The sequence below is a fragment of the Bos indicus x Bos taurus genome, chromosome 12 (genome assembly GCF_003369695.1).
Source record: "Bos indicus x Bos taurus breed Angus x Brahman F1 hybrid chromosome 12, Bos_hybrid_MaternalHap_v2.0, whole genome shotgun sequence".
Taxonomy (NCBI): domain Eukaryota; kingdom Metazoa; phylum Chordata; class Mammalia; order Artiodactyla; family Bovidae; genus Bos; species Bos indicus x Bos taurus.
Genome location: NC_040087.1, coordinates 65,915,258 through 65,941,453, shown reverse-complemented (window position 1 = coordinate 65,941,453; position 26,196 = coordinate 65,915,258). Strand labels below are relative to the sequence as shown.

Genomic DNA, 26,196 nt, shown 5'->3' with positions numbered 1-26,196 from the left:
GGCATATGCATATTATTTTTTCCTACTTTAGTGACAATTTGACTTGGAATTCTTGAATTTTGGTGAATGCTTCAGAAATGTCAACAAGTAAAATTCACAGTAAATTAATAATAAAATATCAAGTTATCTACCATATCATGATTATTAAAATAATAGCACAAGCAGTCCACTAAAAAAAAGCTCAAGTGATTATGATGTATTAAGGCTGGAAGGGGCTAGACCTAAATAGAAACTGCCGAAGTTTACTCCACTCAAGAGAGATTTCTGAATCCTTCAGAATAGGACTTGGAGGGTAGTTGCGATGGAAATTGAATCCAGGTATTCTCCTCTGGGCTTCACTGTCAAGGAAAGGGATTAAGAAAGGAAAATTTCAAAAATATTTACATTTATGAAGCTGGTATTTAAAAGACAGTCTGTGAATTATTGTTATTTTTTTGAAGTCAAAATTGAAGAAATTAGTATATGCCCCTTTAATATCCTGCTAGCTTTCACTATTTTCTCTCTCTTCATGTTTTGCTCCTCAAACTTCAGACATGTTGTAGCTATAAAGTCCCTTGATCTATCTTTTGTTTACTTTTTCATTTTTTTCCAGTAAGGCTACACTTTTAGTGTTCATACAAATTGCAGCTTCTTATCTGAACAGAGAGAAAAACAACAAAAACAAAGCTTCTTATCTGAGCAGAGTGAAAAGTAACAAAAATAAAGGTGAGGTGAAGCATGTGACTTGGATGGCTCCCAAAGAATTTAGATGTGACAGCCACTGAATTGTGAGCATTTGACCCTGAGAGCATCAGAGATTTCTAAGGGAATTTTTTATGGACTAGAATGGGAAGGTATATTATCATCCTGCTTATTTAACTTATATGCAGAGTATATCTTGCAAAAGGGTGGGCTGGATGAAACAGAAGCTGGAATCAAGATTGCAGGGAGAAATATCAACAGTATTTCTGTTGATAGATAACAAAATATCTCAGATATGCAGATGATACCATTCTAACGGCAGAAAATGAAGAGGAACTAAAGAGCCTCTTGATGAGGGTGAAAGAGGAGAGTGAAAAAATTGGCTTAAAACTCAACATTCAAAAAACTAAGATTATGGCACCTGGTCCCATCACTTATGACAAATAGATGGGAAAAAGTGGAAACAGTGGCAGATTTTATTTTCTTGGGCTCCAAAATCACTGTGGACAGTGACTACATCCATGAAATTAAGACACTTGCCTCTTGGAAGAAAAGCTATGACAAACTTAGATAGTGTATTAAAAACAGAGGCATTACTTTGCCAACAAAGGAATGTACAGTCAAAGTTATGGTTTTTCCAGTAGTCATGTACAGATATGAGAGTCAGACCATAAAGAAGGCTGAATGCTGAAGAACTGATGTTTTCAAATTGTGGTGTTGGAGAAGACTCTTAAGAATCCCTTGGACTGCAAGAAGATCAAACCAGTCAATCCTAAAACAAATAAACCCTGAAAATTCATTTGAAGGACTGATGCTGAAGTTGAAGTTCCAATACTTTGGCCACCTAATGTGAAGACCTAACTCATTGGAAAAGACCCTGATGCTGGGAAAGATTGAGGGCAGGAGGAGAAGTGGGGTATGGAGGATGAGGTGGTTACATGGCATCACTGACTCAATGGATATGAGTTTGAGCAAACTCTTGGAGATAGTGAAGACGGGGAAGCCTGGCATGCTGCAGTCCATGTGGTCACAGAGAGTCAGATACAACTTAGTGACTGAACAACAAAAATGGGAAGGTAACTTGCTGAGAACTGGTTTTACTTAAGTTGTGTTGAATCTTTCTTCAATGTATTCTTCCATTCTAATTTCCTTCCAAACTTAAATTCACCAAAAAAATACATATTAAACCATGTATTTGATTCAAAATAATCTATCTTTACTAATGTACAATAAACATTCTTCATGGTTAAAATCAATCACTTTGTCTTAAAATTACTATTTTAAACTCCATTTTTCTCTCTAATGTTATTTCATATAAGCAATAATGTTATTTTATACCCATCGAGATCAGCCAAAAAGCTGTAGTTTCAAAAAGGCTTTTAGAATTAAAATTTCCTTTCATCTTTTTACCTTTAGTTTTTCATTTACCAACTTCTCTCAACCCACAACCCCTGACCACCAATCTGTTCTCTAGATCTATGAACTTGTTTATTTTTTTTGTTTTTTGTATTATCTATTATTAATAAGTTTTTTACATTTTTAATTGGAGGATAATTACTTTACAATGTTGTGTTGGTTTCTTCTTACAAAAACGTGAATCAGCTATAAGTATATATATTATCTCCTCCCTCTGGAGCCTCCCTCCCACTACCTCCTCTGTTTTTATTTTTTAATTAATTTTTGATATTGTAACCCTAAGTTACATCTTAGTAAAGGAGAATGGGGTAACAATGTCAGAAATCCCAGGCATATAGGATTTGAAAAATGATTTCTAGAGTCCCCTGGGTGCCTGCTTCCTTCCAGAGGTTGCTTTGCTGATATTGTCAACTTCTGAAACTCTTGCTCTGGCTTCACTTAAAATTCTCCTGACCTGCATTTGTACTACCATGAGGCTCCTTTGTAACTTTGAAATGTGCAACGTGACCAACAGTTGGCTGCCACAACAAATAAACTTTGAGAATTCTTCACTCTGATCTACCATACTAAAACTTAATGCATGGTTACTTGCTTAATAGAAGGACAGTCTATCAATCTGATCACATTATAAAAACAACTTTTCTTTCTTTACTTCATGAAGTCACATGAAATACTCCATATAAGCCCTTCTGCTTGATCCCCTGGGGGATATCATATAAAATTACAATAGGATAAAAAGTAGGTAGAGTAAAATGTTTATTAAAGTCAATTACAACAACTAGTGTCTCTGAGTGAAACAGGTGTTTAGAGACTAGTTTTGCCAGAGTTAGAGTTGGGGAGAAAGTGGCTGACATGCAGTGAGAAGTATTGGGAACAACCAAGGTATTTTGTTGTTCTTTTTCTTGTTAAGACTGTCTATCAGGTTATGTTTCTTAAACACAGTGGAGTTGTCAGTCAATTCAACTTGACAATTCCCTAACAGACAGATGAGAATACACAGATATGTGTGTAGATACATAGGAACACACAATCTCACATACAAAATCAGTTGCACAGAGTTCATTTCACTTAAATGGATCTATTTGTTGAGTTTGCTAGGAATATGTGCTAGGAGGAATATTGCTCCAGATACTTCAAGAACATCTCTTGGACATTTCCATACTCCTGTCCATTAAGGTATTTTCTTAAAGGAAAAGAAATAATTATTAGTAAAGTATGCACTTTCCCAAAGACTTCACTTCCATCTTTGCATCGCAGTGATAAATTTCATGGGTTAGGAGGAATAGTCTAAGATGTCTATACTAGTTTCTCTATACTATAAGATTGAGTATCTTGTTTTGTTAAACAAATTTTCAGTATGGAATAGAAGAAACAGAAAATAATGCATTATGTTTGGAAACACTGGTACTCTATTAACATAACCTCAGTATATAAGTCGTACTTTCTAGATTGAAAATGGAACTGAGTCCAACTCTAAAATTATCTGTTTTTCTAAAGATACAAAAATTCTACTACTGTTGGTAATTGCCAAGGTGAACAGGTTGCAATCATTCTAATTACCTATATTTCTGCCTTCTTGCATGTTTTGTAGATAAACGTCATGCGTCAATATCAGAATAGCATATTGTTATTAAATGTTATTGCAGAGTTCTAAATTTTCTATCATTTCTAGAAAAGCAAACTTACTGATAATAAATTGTATTTACAGAGACCTCTTATCAGCTTTAATGAATTAAGAAATCTAGCCTATTAAGACATCAAGAAGTGATTATTTAAATGATTTAATTATAGAACAACATGTTTTTCTACTGATAATTTTACTAATTATGTCTTAATAAACCAATCCTAACAAAATAATTAAAGTCCAAATGTTTAACATGAAAACCCAATCTCATTTTCAGTTCAAATAAGTAGTTCAAACATAATTTATTTACTTGTAATTTACTCTGATTTGTGTAGTTTGTTAAAATAAATCAATATCTGACTTAGACCTAAATTCTATTATTACAAGTATTTTGCTCTCATAATACTACCAACAATCACACAAAACACTAAAAATATTGAGAAATATTTCTCATGTGATGATTTAAGTTATGCCTTTCCTGATCTAATACATTTAAGTATACAGTTTTCAGGTTTGTACAGGAAGAAAGTTCATAAGAATATAATCAGAGTGGAAAATAGGTAGCACCATGAGTATGAAGGAAGAGTTCAAATAGGAGCTTTGTATTGTACTATATCTAGCCAAAGCCTATTCAAACAAGTAATTAGATTATTTGGGGCCAATTGTTCACTCTCACTCCCAGCTCCATCCCTGGTAGAGAGGTTGCTGGTGGAGAGGGTTATAGCTCTCACTTTGGTCTTTGCTGTGCAACTTTGCTTTGGCCAAAGGTTTATCTTAGAGAATCTACTGCAGCCGAAGCCTAGTATGCTTTTGCATAGATGGGTTTGAAGTCCTGACTTCTGTCATAGTATTAACATGCTTTCAGTTCTCTGATCACAGGAGGATGACCAACATGTGCAACAGATCTGAACTTCAAGCAGGTCCCAGCTCAACCCGATGTAGATCGGCTGAATCGCAGCTGACGGCAGATGTGTGAACAAGAAAAATGCTTACTAATATATTTCTCTACGTTTTACATGGTTTTTAAACAGAGAATAGTTTGACTGCTTCAAAGGCATCATTGTCCAACATTTCTGTTATTCAATCATCATATCTTTTATGTGCACCTTATATTTTAAAAATAAGTTATAACTATATTCTAACTGAAGTGGTACCACAGTACTTTATGAAATATCTTCTCCTTCATTTCATATTCAACCTCAATTGAATGCCTTCTACATTCCTGGAACTGGGATAAATTCTCTGAAGCTAGATCAGAAATCTCACAAAATGAATTTCTTTATCTTTTTTATTATAGCAATGTTTTGCTACAAGTAGATACAGTCTTATTCAATTTTGTATATCCACTACTTAGGAAATCTCCTGATCCATAGTACAGCCTCAGTAATATTTGTTGAATGAAGTAAAGAAATATGGTCAGACTCCCTTCCCTTACTTCATCAGCAGCAGACTAGTTCTTAAGTGTGATACACATTCTCATCAACATTCTCATTTAAATCATTTTGTGTACTCCCTGTATCTATTACTGTACCTGGCTCCTAGGGGCTACTAAACCACTTTGTTCAGTGATAAATGAGTCAACAAATGAGTAAAACAGTACAGACATTTTGAAATTGTCATCCAAGACTGGAAGTATCTTATTTGTAATTAAAACGATATTAAAAAGTTAGTATTTGATCATTGGGAACATTCACTTTTCTGTTCCATTTAAATTGTACATGTAGTGATCAATTTAACTATGAACTTCACTCATTCATTCAACAGATATTGAAATTCTTATGTTTGCATGCTCTCTTCTAGACACAATGAGTAAATACAAGTCTGGCCCATAATATAATGGAGATGGTAATCAAAAGGTATCACAAGCGGCATTATACATAAAGGTTTGTTTTAAATGGATGATACTTTGAATATTTCCCTTGTTACAAACTCAAGAAATGAAGCTACATATTGAGATACAATATATTTTAAAATATCAGAAAAAGAGGTATTTTTAAGATTGGGTTAAAAGATGATGCTATAATGAATTAGCACAGAAACATGAAAAATTTTCTAATCGTGAGAATATCTGTAAAATAGACATTGAAAATAAGTTTTATAATAAGGTTATTGTGTCCTTGGATGACATAATAATTTTGCTACTCAATTTTAATCAATGAAAGAACACAGTACACAGTCAAAACATAGATACTTCACAATTAAAACGTGTAAATAACTCACTTTGATATTATTGAGGTATGTTTCCCACTTTTTAAAAAATGGGAAAATATAAAATATAAACTTCGTATAAATTTTAATGCTGCTAAGTCACTTCAGTCATGTCCGATTCTGTGCGACCCCATAGACGGCAGCCCACCAGGCTCCCCCGTCCCTGGGATTCTCCAGGCAAGAACACTGGAGTGGGTTGCCATTGCCTTCTCCTAAATTTTAATGGGTGCAAATCAAATATTTTAAAATCTTTAAGAAATAGGTCTCATTTCAAGATCTATTACGTGCCTCAAGAACATTTATTTTGTAGAAATTTTAACTACTCTTCTGATAATGTGATTTTTTTCACAAAAATCTTAAGAGGATTTTCTTATCATTAAATTAAAATCAATGTGCACAATAGGAAGTCACTAGGATATAGTAAATTTAGCAACTATCTTGGTTTGTTATACATATCTAAAAAATTCAAATTACTCTTTTGTAATTAAAAGCTGACAAGCTCAATTGCTTTATAAGATAAAAAGAAAAGGAGCGTTAAAGGAAGTTAAATTAGATTTTACCATCTGTTTAATGAGTTTCAGGGTTGGCTTGATAATATATTTCCAGATATAAAATTTCAAAATGATCATTTTCAGAAATAGTAAATGATCTGCCTTATATAGAGGTATATAAGTGCCTCTTCAAACTCGTTACTATAAAACTCCTGATTTGTTTTATTTCTAATGAAACCGATTAAGTTTCTACCACATCAATGCTAAACACACAACAGAGGCAGAATTTACATTCATAGGACTTATCACATTTCTTAAGGTTATTATAATTCATATTATAATTTTATCATTTTATCATAGGACTTTTACTTAGCATAGTTTTTAATGAATCTTTATACAGTATTTATTTCACTTCTTCAATATTCCTGTGCCTAAGAAACTTTCCCATTGATTCCCCGTGACCCTTTTCCTCTCATAAGTCAGCCTATTTTCAAGGCGCATTCGCTGCTTCAAAACTATCAGGGGCCATCTGGTTAAGGAGCTTCCCTGATGGCTCAGACGGTAAAGCGTCTGCCTGCAGTGTGGGAGACCCGGATTCGATCCCTGGGTCAGGAAGATCCCCTGGAGAAGGAAATGGCAACCCACTCCAGTATTCTTGCCTGGAGAATCCCATGGACAGAGGAGCCTGGTAAGCTACAGTAGTCCATCGGGTCTCATAGAGTCAGACACGACTGAGCAACTTCACTTTCACTTTCTGGTTAAGGACCACTTACCTGCAAGATATATACAGATACATTCTGCTCTGCCAAATTATATCTTCAAAATACATTCATAAAATGACATTCAAGTGATTATAGAGTATATTTATTGAGTCTGCAAAGCATTATGGCCCATAAGATGCATGCTGAAAGCTGAACTGTGCATGAGCCAATCATACGGCAAAGGAGTGTTACCAAAGATCATTCAGTTCAGTTCAGTTCAGTCGCTCAGTCATGTCCAACTCTTTTCGACCCCATGAATTGCAGCACGCCAGGCCTCCCTGTCCATCACCAACTCCCGGAGTTCACTCAAACTGATGTCCATTGAGTCGGTGATGCCATCCAGCCATCTCATCCTCTGTCGTGCCATTCTCCTCCTGCCCCCAATCCCTCCCAGCATCAGACTCATTTCCAATTAGTTAACTCTTCACATGAGGTGGCCAAAGTATTAGAGTTTCAGCTTTAGCATCAGTCCTTCCAATGAACACCCAGGACTGGTCTCCTTTAGAATGGCCTGGTTGGATCTCCTTGCAGTCCAAGGGACTCTCAAGAGTCTTCTCCAACACCACAGTTCAAAAGCATCAATTCTTTGGTGCTCAGCTTTCTTCACAGTCCAACTCTCACATCCATACATGACCACTGGAAAAACCACAGCCTTGACTAGATGGATCTTTGTTGGCAAAGTAATGTCTCTGCTTTTGAATATGCTATCTAGGTTGGTCATAACTTTCCTTCCAAGGAGTAAGCGTCTTTTAATTTCATGGCTGCCATCACCATCTGCAGTGATTTTGGAGCCCCCAAAAATAAAGTCTGACACTGTTTCCTCTGTTTCCCCATCTATTTCCCATGAAGTGATGGGACCAGATGCCATGATCATTTGGTGGGTTCATTTTGCATGCCAGATTTTAGGGGTATTGGGAGTCACGTTGTGACATTTGCCAGGAGAGGACAGCACATGACCCAGAAAACTGTGAATAACAAGAAGAGCAAAGCTGGGGTGTTTGATTGGGAAGCTTTATGAACGACTATAACCCCAGGTAACCAAAATTCAATGAGTGGTAAAACTATGAAACTGAATTAATATCCAGAAAAAAGCTAGAGGAGAAGTTTCTCAGCAATACTTAATCGGAGCAAATATACTGGCGAATTTCAAACTTAAAAATTAGTCAAGTTTGGTAGATATGTTTCAAAACACTAAAATCAGTGAATAGGAAGACAAATTTTAAGATCAGAAATAATTAGTGGACTAACAAAGATATTTTGGGTACAGAAAATGGGTACAGAGAAAAAGAGGTCACTGTGGATATGATCAATACCCTGGTTGTTGATTTTTTTTTTTTTTTAATTTCTCTTCTCTAAAGTGCTCTTGTAAGTCAGTTACAGAGTGCCAAAAAGAACATAGGAATACATATGCTCTTCACTGGGGAAACTGAGACATCATGAGTGACTATGAGGTACAGAAAAAAGAGATGCAGTTTTTCCCAAGTAAAAGTGTTTTTCTTAAAAATGAAAGAGAGAGAGAGAATGGAAGACTAAGAAGTAAGAAAGAACCTGGGATATTGAAAGAATTGAAATAATGAGGAGTATAGGGAGAGTAGATATAAGAATAGTGTAAAAAGAGGAGGAGCAGGTTTGAGATATAAAAGACCAAATGATGCAGTTCCACATAAAACATGATGCAGAGTTTGTCTGGTCAGGATAATAAATATATTTATTTAAAAATGAGTAGTACCAAATGTCTATTAAAATTTAAAAAAAAATATTCCTACAGCCAAAGCACTTTATAGACCATGTTTTCTGCTCCTGTGGGTAGTAATAATCAACCCAACTGATTGTTCTAGCATTAACCTTACATGTCTTTATTCAATAGGTAACTTTTCTGTTTCTTACTATCATCTTAGCAATAATTATTGATTTTCTGTTATACCAATATATTCCACTTTCCTTTTCCCCATCCAATAATTTATTAATTTTAGCAAAGTTGTGATTACAGTAATAGTTGTATCTACAAATATCTTATTCAGTTTAGGAAAATAGTGTACTATGATTATATATCTTTTCATGAAAAGGTTTTGGCTTTCCTATAATCTACAATTGCTATTTGCTTGCATGCTCAGTTGCTTCAGTCATGTCCGACCCTTTGAGACCCCACGGACCACAGGCAACTTGGCTCCTCTGTCCAAGGGATTCTCCAGGCAACAATACTTGAGTGGGTGGCCATTTCTTACTTCAAGGGATCTTCCCAACCCAGGGATCGAACCTGAGTCACTTATGTCTCCTGCATTGGCAGGCACCACCTGGAAGACCCTATAATTGCCATAGGATCTATCAATTTGCAGACTTTGCCTTGTATCTATCTAATTTTTTTCTCAAATGCTCTAGCAAATCTGCCAAATACTCCCCCCGCCCCCCCCCCCCCCCCGCCATAAATTCCAACACATTGCTTCAAGTTAGTGATTCTTTTTTTTTCTTTCTGGCTTGCAAAATTCCCTCCCATAGTCATCCTTTTCCCTAATCTGATGTATTCAATGTCATGTTTCCTGGACCCTGTATCTTCTCATTTCTTAATTACTGTTTGCCAAAGCTTTATACAGAAGGTATACAATATATAAATTTGTGTATTTTTACTTATCAGTAAAACTTTTTAATATACCCTTATACTTGATTGCTATTTCAACTACGTATAGAATTTCAGGTCAGAAATCATTTGTCCCATAATTTGAAGGTATTGCCTTTCCATTTGCTTCTAGTATTCCTACCAATAAGAAATTACAGATCTAATCACCTTTCTTTGCATGTATTTGTGTGTATTTTGTTCAGTTGTTTTCTTCCACTGGAAGATTTTAGTATCTTCTTTTCAATATTCAAAAATTTCATAATTATTTTTGTATGTGTATATGTGTTCATTTATTGTAATGGTTGCTTGGTGGATTCAATCTGGAATCATAACTTTTCATTTCTGGAAAAAAATGATTTATTATTTAAATGATAAATTCCTTCTTTGTATTAGTTTGGTTCTTTTCTAAGAAATTCTTATTATAGGGATCTCCTAGAATAAAATTTTAACATATCATCATTTTACTTCTCCATTTCCTTCTCTCTTTTTTGTGTCATTATTTTACAGAATATTTCTTCGACTTTATCTTTAAAACCCATATATTGAATTGTAAATTTTTACATATTCTTAATTTCCGGAAGCTTCTTCTTATTCTTTTATTAATTTTTTAGAAGCAACGTATTATTGTTTTAAGGATACAATTTATTTATGAATTTTTTTGGAGGGTATTCATATAGCTTTTTGGACTTCCCAAGTGGCACTAGTGGTAAAGAATCTGCCCTCCAACATCTCCAGGAGATGCAGAAAACATGGGTTTGATCCCAGGGTTGGGAAGATCCCTTGGAGAAAGAAATGGCAACCCACTCCAGTATTCTTGCCTGTAAAATCCCATAGACAGAGAAGACTGGTGGGCTACAGTCCACAGGGTTACAAAGAGTCAGACACGACTGAGCACACATACACACATGTAGCTTTTGTGTATTTGCTTCTTCCTATTTTGTCTGTATTTTCTCATTTCTTTTTTGTTAGTATTATGCTTTAGCATGTTTTTTCATACTTTTCTTCAGTGCACCAGTGATCCTTAATTGTCTACTGATATTGGGCATTAGAAACTACCTGGAAATTATTGTATATGTATAAGGTATAATAGAGGATTTCACCAGAAATGGGTGTAAACCCAATTGGTATATGGAATTATTTGCCCTAGAATTTATCAGTTTCTTCAAATAAGAGTTATCTAATTTTCTACATGAGTGGTTTGTACTTGCATGCTGCTGCTGCTAAGTTGCTTCAGTCGTGTCTGACTCTGTGCAACCCCATAGACGGCAGCCCACTAGGCTCCTCTGTCCCTGGGATTCTCCAGGCAAGAATACTGGAGTGGGTTGCCATTTCCTTCTCCAATGCATGAAAGTGAAAAGTGAAAGTGAAGTCGCTCAGTCGTGCCCGACTCTTAGCAACCTCATGGACTGCAGCCCACCAGGCTCCTCCGTCCATGGGATTTTCCAGGCAAGAGTACTGGAGTGGGGTGCCATTGCCTTCTCCACTTACATGCTGGCATTCTGCAAATAAGCTGGTCAGTTTGTGACTTTTCACTTAGGTCCTCTGTTTCATGTCTTGTGATTCACTCTGCTCTGTATTCTGGCAGCAGTTATAAGCCAAGAATCATCCTATTAGAGTTTTTCCCCAGAAAATACCCCTCCAGACTGCAAGGGGGAAAAAGGAGTTATTTCTACTTTTTGAATATTACAAATAATGCTATCAACATCTGTGTACAAAATTTTGTGTAAAAACAGGCTTTCTTCTCCCTTGGATGTGTACATAGCAGTGGGATTTCTGAGCATATAATAAGTCTATGTTTAATCTTTGGGAGAACTATCTATTTTTCAAAGTAGTTGCAAAAGTTTACATTCCACCAACAATGTTTGAGGGCTCCACTTTCTTCACATCCTACATTCGCTATTTGTCTTTTTGATATAAATCAAAATTATTTTGAGACAAAGATACCGATAAAGAGGCTCTCAGCACACACCCAGTGCCTACAAGAGCTGGGATTTGGTCATTTGCCTTGTGATAACTCAAAAGGCATGGCCTTTAGCGCCTAGCTATACTGTGGCAAGTGAATTTTATTGAACTAAAAGAAAATTTATTTTTAGTTTTTTAAAGTTACCAAATGGGTAGTTACATCTACTAATTGTCAAACATTACTTTTCTTACTTATAAATGAGAACTATTTATAATATAAAGCTATAGAAATCTGATTTCAGTGAGAGATGGCTATCATTTGGAATCTCATTTTGTGAAACAAGCCATACTTCACATTGCATTTTAAACAGAAAGATTAAATATTTTAATCCTTAAGTGGCTGTTGTTTGTTCTAATCACCTAAATAAAAGTATAAAAGTTTGTCCAAAATTTTTTCAATATGTTTGATAAACAAAACCTGGCAATAAATGGCTTAAATCTTACTAGATAATGATGATGTAAATACAGAGTAAATACAGAGTCAAAATTTTACCCAACACAAAACAGCTACATACTCTTTAAATGATAATATATAAATTACAAATGGCCAATCCAAATTGCATTACTTTCAAAAAGAGATTTTAAACTTGCATTTCTAGTTGATTTTACACTAATTGAAATGGTGGGTTTTATGCTGACAATTGATTTTTTTAATGAAATGGCCAATAGTGAAGTGAGTGCATTATACTAAACACTTCAGAAAGCAACCTTCCATTGACTTTACTCAGACCAAACAAATTGCTAAATTAGATAACTGTTCAAAATTATTCAGTGCATTTCAAATATTTTCTGCTGAACCAAAAGTTAAATGGGCTTTGGTCACTACTGCATTGCTAATACAAAATCAAGAAGTGACTATCCTTCTGGAATATTAATACAGTCAGCCTGGGGACATGACATTGGTGTGTAGCAGAGATCAGGAGGAAGGAGTCAGGGTGCTGTAGTGATTTTCTGAACAAGGAAGGAAGTTGGTACAAGTGGAAGAAGTTCACAGTCAGCTGACACTTTGTGGTCAAATAATTTCTAATTAGGAATTGACCAACTGGCTCTTTGTAGCAGTGATAAGTTATTAACAGGAAAAGGTTTCCTAAAAGCATTTTATAGTAGGTGATTTAATGAAAAAAGTTTAGACAGTTTCAGGATTCAGAAATTTTGAGATACTAATATATTTTTAAAATCCTGTGTCATTATATTTTGTATTTATAAACGCTAACCTTATCCATTGAGATCTCAATTAGAACTTCATCATAGCCTATCATAGCTATAAAGTTACTATTTATCATACTGGTATCTTAGGAAAACATTTGAAATAAAAGCAAAAAGGCAATTTAGCATTGTTTTTTCCCACATAAAAGTCTCTCATCTCTGCTTGAACCCAGCAGGTTGTGATTACTGAAATATATATTATAAAATATCTACATATTTTGTAACTTTAAACAAATGGTTATGATCATTGCTTTTCTCACATTTAAAAATCAAATTTATTTTGTACAGGAAGACATTTTTCTAAAGAAGTTATAGTCTCTCTATAAAAATGAATATTTAATAGAAACCAATAGTAACTTATATGCATTGGAATTGTTCAAAGAAATAAAATATTACTTAAATCTACTACTTTTAGCAATACTGTAACATTGGTTTTGCAATAAAAGATTTATAGAAAATTACTATGATATTACTTTTTATGTTTCATATTGAAAGCAGGTAAAGTAGCTTCTAAGCAATGGGTCATTATCGTTCACAGCTAACAGTGCTTAGCAGTTAGGATTTTAACCACTGACATCATTTTCTTTGAAAAATAATAGATGTTATTTAATGCTTCTAGATAAATTGCTGCATAACTATGACTTTTTTGCTGACAACATTGCCTAAACATAGTCAATATGAACAAGAAGTTTCAGAATAAGTTTACTAGAAGAAAAAATCTGAATTAAAACTTTCATATATTTATTCTCTCAGATGTTCTAAGAGGAATCAAGTGCTATTTCCAATCTATTGTGTTCATGTGCTCGGTCGTGCCTGACTCTTTGCGACCCCATGGACTGTAGCCCGCCAGGCTCCTCTGTCCATGGGATTTTCCCAGGCAAGAATACTGGAGTCAGTTGCCATTCCCTTCTCCAGGGGATCTTCCCAACCCAGGCATCAAAACTGCATCTCTATGTCTCAGGCATTTGGAGGAGGATTCTTTACCACTAGGGCCACCTGGGAAAGAAGCCCTTCCAAACTATTATCAAAAGGCAGTTTAAGCTGCTGCAAGCATCTGAAGAAAGTTTGTTAATCTTTTAAAATTCCTACCTTTAGACAATTCCTCACTGGAAGGTTAATGGCTAAATTATATTTATTACAGGTAGTTTTCAAAAGTGAATGCCCACTTTACACAGTGACTGTGGAATGTAGGAAACAGTAGATATTACCTCTGAGGGTTTGTATGGTGGCTTGTCTAGTGAAAGACGCCAGAATCACAGATGAAGGAAAACCGGGATTGGCTACCTTCTTGTCTCCAAGGTCTTGTTTTCAATTCAGAAGAATCTGCAGAGGCACTGAGTGGACTTTGAGATAGTCCCTGAGGACCAAGCTATAACCCAGAGTTTCATTTATATTGAATTTTCTTTCAATTTTTTTTTTGGCAGGGATTAAACATAGGGCTTATTCTAATCAATTAAATAATATTAAGGCTGTTTTTGCTATGACCTTTCTCTAGGAAAACTTGGAAATTTTTATAAACTGTTTTCTAATAAAAATATTCATTTTGGCCTTTCTTAGAGTACTCCCAAGTGATGAACTAAGGGTAACATTCCTAAAATGCTGCTACTTTGGTCCCTAGAGCACCATACTATTTCCTAACACCGATGTGCAGTCACTGCCAGGATCTCACATATACCCTCAATATGTAGGGGAAGCTGACACATACACTTTGCTTCACATATAAATTCCTATAATTTTCAAGGAGAAAAATTTAGCAAGATTTATCAAAGTACCTAAAATTATTAATGAAAGGACTCTTGGTTACAATACACAGAAATTAATGGCAAGAGAAAAAAGTTGTATAAAGATTTATATCTAGCAGATATTCCTATTATTAGGAGTCTTTGGAATATTAGGAGTCTCTGGAATAGGTGAATTTAACTCAGATGACCATTATATCTACTACTATGGGCAAGATTGCAGGCAGATTCTTTACCAGCTGAGCCACAAAAAGTTAATATTTCTAGATACTTTGTCTCTCTAAGATCAACTCTCTAAGTATCTACAAGGCACCACATACATTTAAATAAATGATTTTTCCATTTGAAGATTTTCACAGTATACATTTTTCATAGCATTCTGCTGTTTTATATTCTCCTCTAATGGTTTCAGTATAAATTCTAACAGGAAAATAGCAACCACATACAGTCTCATGACTTAAATAGTATCTGTATAGTGATGTTCCCAAATGTGGACTTCCAGTCCTGGGACCATCAAAGAACCCTGGGTACACCTCTGGGAAGTCTAACAGGCATCTCAAATTTAAGAGAACCATTCACGGCCAACCAAACCCAAAAACCAAACCCCAGACCTCGTCCACCTCAAGAATTCCTTTCTTTCACGTAATGATACTATCACCTCACCAAACCTATTTATCATCCTTATACTCTCTTTCCGTTGCTCCAATTTCCACTCCATCAACAATTCCTGATAACTCCACTCACCGTAAATTCATCCAAATCCATCCACTTCTCATATTATTCACTCTTTTTATTCTAGTCCCAATCACCATGATTTACTGCCTATGTCCCTTTCTTTTTCTATTCATGCTCCTCAGGGTCAAATTTTCCATTGTAAAGGCAAAATTATCTTTATAAAACATAAATTAAATTGTACCATCTTCTGCCCAAAGCCTTTAAATGGTTTCCTTTCCTACTTAGGAGAAATCTGAAACGCCCTACCAGAGCCTATCAGATTCCCCTTAATTTAATTCATGTTCTTTTTTCCCCTGTACTTGTTTTGCTTCAGTGACATGGTTCTCTGTTTGTCCTCCGAATACAATTAACCTACTCCTGCCACAAGTGCCTGAATGCATTAGTTCCTCTGTCTCAAACACAGTTCTCCCAGATTTTCCTATGATTTCTTCCTTTCCAGTGACTCCTTGCCACTCAGTTTCAACCCAGCAGTATCCTCCCCTCCCCCAGAGAGGCCTCCACTAGCACTCTCTCAAGTGCCTTTCCGACCTCATCCTGCTCTATTTTCTTGATTTGTCTCTATTTTTAGTTATCGGCATCGCATTTTCTTTTTTTCTCAGAATATAAACCTGACAAGGGCAGGGTTGTGTCTGCTTTGTTCACTCATGTAACCTCAATGCCTTGTGTAGAACCAGGTCTACGGTGGGAACTCAGTAAATATTCATTAAATACTTGGCATAAATTAATGATTAAGACATTTACAAAGTGGTTTTTTTTCACAGGAAAATCCCTACCTACTTGTTGAATGACTCTAAGTGCAAAGATTACAGTGTGGAAAATGAGGTGTGTTCAATGACAGACCAAGAAGAAAGGTGTTTGAGGGCTATTAAGAAATATTTTGCTAAACATATACTTAGATATGCAAAAAAGGACAAGAGGAATGATTGTTTATCCCTATGATGAGAGAAGGCATTTTTATAGTACTGTCAATAAATGCATTTAATATCTATAATGATTTTTAAAAAATGAACTACCAAGCATAAATAAGTGATCACCTAAATCTACAGATTAAATTCTGAAATATGTTCCTATTTCTACTCCCTCCCTTGTTCCATACTTTGTCCCAAATTAATAAATTCTCACTTCCAGAAGATGACTTTCCAAACCTTTTCAAACCTGATCCTGTCGTGGATCCTGTTAACTGCACCGGATATTACAACTCCCCCTGCCAGGACACTCACATATTACCAGCAGTCAGAAGTCCGGCAAAAACAAAATTTCTCCTGATCTTTTCAGGAGGGAACATGTTCTAAGACATTAAAGGTGGCTATTGTAGCAAAACCTGTACAAAATATTACTTTCTGCTATCTTCTGTAAAAATCTAAACTTCAATCATATCATCCTAGTAGACTTTAAAAAGACAGATCTCAAAGGTGGCATTTTATTTGATATCTTTTATAACTCTAGAAGGAAACTTAAGCATGAATAATTGGAGATCTGCATACTAATATAAAGATGAAAGAATGGGACTCAATTTAACTTGAGTGCTAAAAAAAAAAAGTGGGATTATTTCCTGCTGCCACTTTGAAAACGACATGGTTTTGAAAGTTATGAAGCAAGAAGGGGCAAATGTTATGCCAAATGGGCCACATATCAGTAAACCCTCTCGTGAAGAACTTTTAATAAACCCTATATTTTGAGAATCTATTTATTCCTTTGTGAATATGTCTTCTTTAATCTGTGTACTCATTTTTGCACAGCAGCTCCATTTCTTATCACCTATAACAGGATTTCCCATCTTTTTTCTACCATATTTGTTAGGGATGAAGCTTATCCTGAGAGTCTCATTATTTATTGAAATCCTAAAGCTAAGTTCTCTTTCTATAGATACATAACTAAATCTGTTAAAATACTGCTGCACACTACATATGAAAATCACGCAGACAAGTATTTACAAAACTCTAGATACAAATAATTTCTTCCAATATTGAACTTCAGATAGGATTTTCAGATAGGATTTACAAATTGATCACATCCATCACTCATTCTGTATCATTCAGTATAAAAATACATAGAACATCAGCACTTACCTGAATAACATGCCTCAGTTTATCAATAATCTGATTTATCACAGGATTGGTTCCTTTGACTTTAACTTCAGGATTTCCAGATTGGGCTTTGATTCCATTTCCAACAACACGCTGAGTATAGCTAACAAAGTGAAAAGTGAAAGACACGTGACTTAATAATCTGGTCACAGTATTCTCTGCCAAAATTTTTGAACAGATTTGAGTTCAGACTTTTACTCCTTTAAGAATATATAATAATGTATTTTTTCTTGGAATTAAACCTGGCACAGCTGCAATATTTATTTTCCCGGTAAAAAACTTAGCATGCAAATAGAGACTATTTTATTGTTATCCTCTCAAAAGACCCAACCAAAAATTGGGTTTTTAATGCTACTTACCAATATGCTGGAAAAAGTTAATAGACATCCTAATATTTTACAATTTCTTGCTGAATTATACATATTCTGAATCCATATTATCTGAGCACTTTATTTCATTTTATACAGCATTTAGATGAATCTCAAATTATTTTACATATTGGACTACAAAAGAAAATATATATGTGTGTGTGTGTGAGAGAGAGAGAGACTGGAGATATATATATATATATATATATATACACACACACACACACACACATATATACACATGTATATACCTACATACATACACATGGGCTTCCCAGGTGGTGTTAGTGGTAAAAAACCCTCATGCCAATGCAGGAGACATAAGAGACATGGATTTGATCCCCTGGAGGGTCAGGAAGATCCCCTGGAGGAGGGCATGGCAACCCACTCCAGTATTCTTGCCTGGAGAATCCCATGGACAGAGGAGCCTAGAAGGGTACAGTCCGTAGGGTCGCACAGAATCAACATGACTAAAGCGACCTAGCGTGCACACACACACACATGCATGCACACACACACACATACACACACACATATACATTGTTGTTGCTCAGTTGCTAAGTAATGTCTGACTCTTTGCAACTCCATGGACTGCAGCACTCCAGGCTTCCCTGTCCGTCACTGTCTCCCGGAGTTTGCTCAAACTCATGTCCATTGAGTCAGTGATGCCATCCAACCATCTCATCCTCTGTCGCTCCCTTCTTCTGCCCTCAATCTTTCCCAGCATTAGGGTACTTTCCTGTGGATTGGCTCTTTGCATCAAGTGGCCAAAATATTGGTGCTTCAGCTTCAGCATATATATGTGTATATTTGTGTGTTATAGTTGAAATATAATGTCAACTTATTATTCATGCAAATATTTAGATTCATCAGTCACAAAGATGTACTAAGTATCCCTTCCTATATTCCAGTCCTTTGCTAGGTGCCTGGGATTATAAGAAGGTACAAGACTCAATTTGTCTTCTCACACTGTTCTTTATATACCTGGGAATACAATGTATTAATTAACTTGTTCATTCATGCATTCATTCATTACATTTTATTATTTTTAAAAGTTTTAATTCAAATTCCAATAATATGACTTATCCTCATTTTCCTGACAGTGTGGTATAGCATAAAGACAAGTAAATAGCTAAAGCACAGCACTAAGAATGAAAGAGATGTTCAGTATGTCATAGGATTAGTTAGAAGGAAAAGCACATGCCTGGTGAGAGGTAAGGATAACACAAGTAAAAAACATTGAACGTATGGAGAAGGACATTTGGACCAAGACACTCAGGGAAAAACTAAAGGAGAAATTATGTCTTGAGTTAGTCCTTGGAGTATTAGGGAAAAAGATTGGTCTCAGATGATGTAGTTCACGTGAACTCCAGGGCAAAAAATGACCTTCCAGCAGGGGAAATGGAAAGAGAAGAATATCTAGGCTTTCATTTACAAAGGGAGAGAACAAATGGGAGACAGTATGAGGCGGGAGACATGCCCTGAAGAGTCCATCCCCTTTGTGCTTAAGACTCTCCTCTGAGTAATATGTCTGCTTACATTAAAGTATCATATAAAGTGGCCTCAGAGACTTCAGAAAGCATTTTCACATATTTGTAATGTAATGTGCTTTCTCTATATTTGAATAGAGTGTCACAATTATCCATGTGCACCCTCTGAATTTTCTACAGCAATGGAAAGTCTTTGAACAGATAAAAGCAGGTTCCACTGTTGAGAATATGGCCAAATAAAAGGAGTTTCAAAGAATACTCAGTTATTTGCAAGATAATGCAAACTCAATGATCAATTTTCAAAAATAATTACAAATCTGGTCCTTCCTATGATAATAAATGATGGAATTCTTTGATAAGGATAACATCAATTGGATATGACAAGAATAAAAATATTAATAAATCTTTTTATTTTTAAAACAAACGAATCCATTTCTTTATGCAGAAATAGGTTTATAGTTAGGTAATCCAGTATAAATTAGGAACTTGGCAATATCCAATAACAAATAGTAGAGGGAAAACAATTATGCATATGTTATTAACATCTACTAATGCTAATGCTCTTCAGTTAGAAAGAATCAAGTAAACCATAAAGTGAAAGTGAAGTCGCTCAGTCGTGTCTGATTCTTTGCGACCCCCATGGACTGTAGCCTATCAGTCTCCTCAGTCCATGGAATTTTCCAGGCAAGAGTACTGGAGTGGGTTGCCATTTCCTTCTCAAGGGGATCTTCCCGACCCAGGGATCGAAACCAGGTCTCCTGCATTGTGGGCAGATGCTTTACTGTCTCGGCCACCTTAATGTCTTGGTAGCACTGTTATATATTCCTTTCAAATATTTCAAACTGATGGTGCATGTGGGTCTTTCATTAGTGTTTCATTTATTAATAATCATGTTGAATAATATGAATAAATAACTAAATAAATGCACATCTATGATTCTAGGCATTGTCTTAATGACTTCCTTTGGAGTCTGTCAGTTTATCTCCATGAGAAGCATTTATTGTAGCCATGAGATCATGCCTCATAAACCTCAAAGTATAGGAAGTATCACTGACTAGGCTACTAGTCAATGCTACTTTGCTCTGAAATCTATTTTTTCTCTTCTCCAACCAATGACTGAGTGCAGCAGAGGTACTAATACAAACCCATTGCTGGAAGACACGGGATTCCCTTGATGGCCTGTGTTGGCTCAGGATTCCCTGAGCCCTTGCTGACCATTTCTTAGCCTGCACATCATGCCAGAAAGCTTCCACTCAACCTTCCTTTTGTCTCTCTTTCACTCTAGGTCACACTTGCTTCATGGCCAACAGCTCTTTCAGCCTTACTCAGATTCCTCTCCAATTTCTCTCATAGGCATTTCCCTAATAAAATCCCTCTTGTGTTTAGTCCTCCTTTGGTATCTGCTTCTTGGAGGACCTAGACCAATACACCATATAATATTTGTACTATAGTTATCCCCATGCTATAGATTGGGGAATCTAAGATAGGAATAGGTTAAGCAACTTTCCCAAAACAGCATTGTTGGTTAAGTATACAGCAAGGATATGAACCCAAGGATGTGATCTTTAAATACAATCACTCAATAATTATGAATGTAAATTCCTGAAGCCAACTAATGCAAATTAGAGATACAATCAGCTTGGTGCAAAGTATTTTTTTTTTAATTTTGATTTTTTACTGTTAACTACAGCCTTTCAAAGGCTTAACTTATAATTAAAAGAGAAAATATTATTTTATTCAAAAGTCTCTTCAAAGAACAGCAGCCTGTTACTGTAAAGAGTTGAAGTAACAGTTGCTGTCAGGGTGAGAACGAACTAATATACTACAAGGTTGCCTTAAGATAGTTCTATGTTTCTCTTGAAATACAGACATATTGTCATAATGGAAATTGAGACTTCTCTCTTAATTTTAAATAAACACTTCTTTGATTCACATCTTGCTTTATTTATAAACCATGAAACTTTCTTTTAACATTAAATATGAGGTTTCACATTAGTGTAAAGACTTTATTATTTTTATTTTAAATTTTCATAGTTAATAACCTAGATTAAACTTATCAGAATTACAATTAATCAAGAGTCTTTTTTCAAGCTAGTATATTATTGAATAGTTCGGGATCACTATTATCATATATTATTTAAACAAGACAAAAGTACTGAAAAGAAGGACATTTAATATACTTCAAGTTAAGCATGCATGAATAAAGTTAGGCATTCTTTTATATTTATTAAGGCTAAGAAGAACAACAATGCAATAGTGATATGTACACACCAGAATGATTTACATGAAAAGAGATGACACTAAGCATTGGCATGGATGGAGGGCAATTAGAACCCTCTCTCTTTGAGGATGGGAACTTAAACTGATATAAACCACTATCTGACATGTATCTGGGTATATACTTAACCAGAAAGGCATAAGAATGTTCAGAGAAGTACTATGCAGAATAGCCCCCAATTAGACAGTACCCAAATATTCATAAACATTGCATGAGCAAATAAATGGTTGAATATTTATATAATAGCATACTATTGATATATAGCAGTGAGAATGAGTTATAACTATACTCCAAATTTTATAAGCTAAATATAAAATGAAAGAAGCAATATATGGAATATACTGTATGATTCTATTCATTAAAAGTTTAAAAATTAATCGATGATATTCCAAATCACCATAAGTGCTACTCTAAGAGATAGTGCACAACAGGTTGCAGGGGTTACTGGGGTTCTAGCAATGTGTTTCTTGATTTGGATCCTAATTAAACAAGAGAGCTCATTTTGTACATTAAAAAGAGAAAAAAAAGACATGAAATGCACAGGGCTTCTCAGATGGCACTGGTGGTAAAGAACCCACCTACCAATGCAAGAGACACAGGAGATGGGTTCAAATCCCTGTGCCAGGTATATCCTGTGGAGGAGGGCACCACAACCCACTCCAGTAGTCCTGCCTGGGAAATCCCATGGACCACGGACAGAGGATCATGTCAGGCTACAGTCCATGAGGTTGCAAAGAGTTGGACACAACTATTATTTGGTTACGCTGGCTACACTTTATGCATGTATTTTCAACCTAAACAAAACATTTACGCTGAAAACTTCTTGTGCTCTTTTTCCTAATGTGTATACAACAGACAAATTTGCATTGAACAAGGTATAAAGAAAAGATCAACATAGGCATTTCTTCACATGGGCTAAATGGTTTTGTCATCACTAAATGACTAATTTAGGCTGCTAGTTCAACATAAAAACTCCCTGCAAACTTTAATTTGCATGCAAAAAATACAGTTACTAAATCAAATCAAAGTTCTTCCAACAAAGACTTCTTGAGTTTTTAACAAATCATTAATCACTCTTTTTTCCTCCTAATTTTACAAGTAATGGATAAAACATTTCAAGGCTCCCTACAGAGGCTTCTTGACTTGAAAAATTACTCACATTTTAGTGAGAAGGAGAGAACAAAATACACACAAAAATGAGGCAAGTATTTTGTGAAGGAAGTAACAGACCCACCATTTGTGCCTATTTCTTCTGAGCAGGTCTGGGAATGTATGACAGCAGTTTAATAAGAATACTCACTTCACAAGAAGGACTGGTTTTCTCACTAACATGGAAAAAAGGCAAGTACAGATACATTTACATTCTATAAAAATGTTTTAAAATGTTGATGAACAAGATTCCAGTTCTCTTTCTATTCAACAGATGAAATATTAAAAAGAAGTGCTAATGCACCTACATCCAGGACAGTGAAGCCGGGCATGCTGCAGTCCACGGGGTCACAAAGAGTCGGACTTGACTTAGCCAGTGAACAACAACAGATACATCTCCACATAGTTGACTTAGCCAGTGAACAACAACAGATACATCTCCACATAGTGCATCATTAGGAAGTCATTTCTCCTCACTTTACTAACATTTCTTACTTGAAACATGACATGCCCTATGACATTAATTTCATTTTATTGAGAGTGCAATATAATTTGTTTCAGATTCACATAAAAAGTATGGTACTTTTCATGTGTACTTACACCATTTCAGGTGGAAAATATATAAAATCTGACCTTGTAATTCTTTGCAAACTAAAGTGGTCAAACATAGAATCGTTTTCTAACTTCACTGGGACAAGGTACAAGAAAACAATCACTGACAAGAGATGAGGAAAACACCTGATCAGGGGGTTTCTCTTTTTACCATTATTGCCATCTTTATTAGAGGTTTAAGACCAAGAATGGGAACTGTGTTTTTGGTGGTGGTGGTAGGCAGTAACAGTAGCAGTAGTATTAATAGATGCTTTGTTTATTACTTTTGTGTCTGTCTTGGTTCACTTGAGTTCAGTTCAGTTCAGTCGCTTAGTCATGTCTGACTCTTTGAGACCCCATGGACCTCAGCACGCCATGCATCCCTGTCCATCAACTCCTGGAGTCCACCCAAACCCATGTCCATTGAGTCAGTGGTGCCATCCAGCCATCTCATCCTCTGTCATCCCTCTTTCTGCCTTCAATCTTTCCCAGCATCAGGGTCTTTCACATGAGTCAGCTCTTCGCATCAGGTGGCCAAAGTATTGGAGTTTCAGCTTCAACATCAGTCCTTCCAGTCAACACTCAGGACTGATCTCCTTTAGGATGGACTGGTTGGATCTCCTTGCAGTCCAAGGGACTCTCAACAGTCTTTTCCAACACCACAGCTCAAAAGCATCAATTCTTCGGCGCTCAGCTTTCTTCACAGTCCAACTCTCACATCCATCCATGACCACAGGAAAAACCATAGCCTTGACTAGACAGAAATTTGTTGGCAAAGTAATATCTGCTTTTGAATATGCTGTCTAGGTTGGTCATAACTTTCCTTGCAAGGAGTAAGCGTCTTTTAATTTCATGGCTGCAATCAACATCTGCAGTGATTTTGGAGCCCCCCAAAATAAAGTCTGACACTGTTTCCACTGTTTCCCCATCTATTTCCCATGAAGTTATTGGACTGCATACCATGATCTCAGTTTTCTGAGTGTTGAGCTTTAAGCCAACTTTTTCACTCTCCTCTTTCACTTTCATCAAGAGGCTCTTTAGTTCTTCTTCCCTTTCTGACATAAGGGTGGTGTCATCTGGATATCTGAGGTTATTGATATTTCTCCCGGCAATCTTGTGCTTCTTCCAGCCCAGCATTTCTCATGGTGTACTCTGCATATAAGTTAAATAAGCAGGGTGACAATATACAGCCTAGATGTACTCCTTTTCCTATTTGGAACCAGTCTGTTGTTTCATCTCCAGTTCTAACTGTTGCTTCCTGACCTGCATACAGGTTTTTCAAGAGGCAGATCAGGTGGTCTGGTATTCCCATCTCTTGAAGAATTTTCCACAGTTTATTGTGATCCACACAGTCAAAGGCTTTGGCATAGTCAATAAAGCAGAAATAGATGCTTTTCTGGAACTCTTTTGCTTTTTCCATGATCCAGCGCATGCTGGCAATTTGGTCTCTGGTTCCTCTGCTTTTTCTAAAACCAGCTTGAAGATCTGGAAGTTCATGGTTCATATATTGCTGAAGCCTGGCTTGGAGAATTTTGAGCATTACTTTAGTAGCGTGTGAGTTGAATGCAATTGTGTGGTAGTTTGAGCAATCTTTGGCATTGCCTTTCTTTGGGATTGGAATGAAAACTGACCTTTTCCAGTCCTGTGGCCACTGCTGAGCTTTCCAAATTTGCTGGCATATTGAGTGCAGCACTTTCACAGCATCATCTTCCAGGATTTGAAATAGCTCAACTGGAATTCCATCACCTCCACTAGCTTTGTTCGTAGTGATGCTTCCTATGGCCCACTTGACTTCACATTCCAGGATCTCTGGCTCTAGGTGAGTGATCACACCATCATGATTATCTTGATTGTGAAGATCTTTTTTGTACAGTTCTTCTGTGTATTCTTGCCACCTCTTCTTAATATCTTCTGCTTCTGTTATGTCCATACCATTTCTGTCCTTTATTGATCCCATCTTTGCATGAAATGTTCCCTTGGTCTCTAATTTTCTTGAAGATATCTCTAGTCTTTCCCATTCTATTGTTTTCCTCTATTACTTTGCATTGATCATTGAGGAAGGCTTTCTTATCTCTCCTTGCTATTCTTTGGAACTCTGCATTCAAATATCTTGGAGGTAATTATAGATTAAAATTCATTCCATTTCCGGAGATTTGATTTTAGGAGGTATCTTTGACTCTGGTAGATTCACTGCTATTTCTGGTTTAAAGGGCCAGGAAGCACACTGTAGGTATTCTTCAGTGAATCTCTTCTTCAAGAATCAGTTTTTTTTTTTAGAATACTTCTGGGCCTCCCTTCTTGGTACTGATAGCAAATGTGAAATAAGTACTAGTGATCTGTTTTTTTTGCAACTTTTCCTCAAATACCTGGGTGACACTGGATGCTGGTGCTGAATGTCGTTGTGTGCACATGCAGTTTCTATACAGCCCTTCTCCTTGACAGTGAAGGTCTTGTCTTAATCTTTGAACTCTCAGAGCAGATAGGAGTCATATGATTGATTTTACGTGCCAGGTTTAAGAGAATAACCTTTCATGATAGGTAAGAGGCTTACAGGGGATTTAGAGAATGGAGACATCTGTAGAATCAATTCCAAATAATTCAACCTTTTGTGATTCCACTGTCTCACTTCAATTGTTGAGCCACAAACTATTTTTAAGTTAATCTCTACCATTTATTTGGCTTCATAATTATAAATAATGTCTAAATTTGAAATCTGTTTCTGACCTCAAATAACGAAGTTGAAATAAATTGAGTGATAGAGACATCATTATGGCCTTTATGATTATTTATAACTAA

The 26,196-nt window shown here is 35.8% G+C and overlaps 1 protein-coding gene across 4 annotated transcripts in view; it reads right to left on the bottom strand.

The window, feature by feature from the left end:
* Window positions 1–26,196, bottom strand: part of GPC5 (glypican 5) — a 1,580,781-nt gene that overhangs the window by 1,014,652 nt on the left and 539,933 nt on the right. For 3 of the 4 annotated variants that reach the window (XM_027557795.1, XM_027557797.1, XM_027557798.1), the window contains exon 6: window positions 17,507–17,627. In XM_027557795.1, the coding sequence (XP_027413596.1) occupies window positions 17,507–17,627 (121 nt within the window). Of the gene's footprint in view, window positions 1–147; window positions 339–17,506; window positions 17,628–26,196 lie in introns of those variants that run through there. The other variant, XM_027557799.1, reaches the window with a different exon arrangement.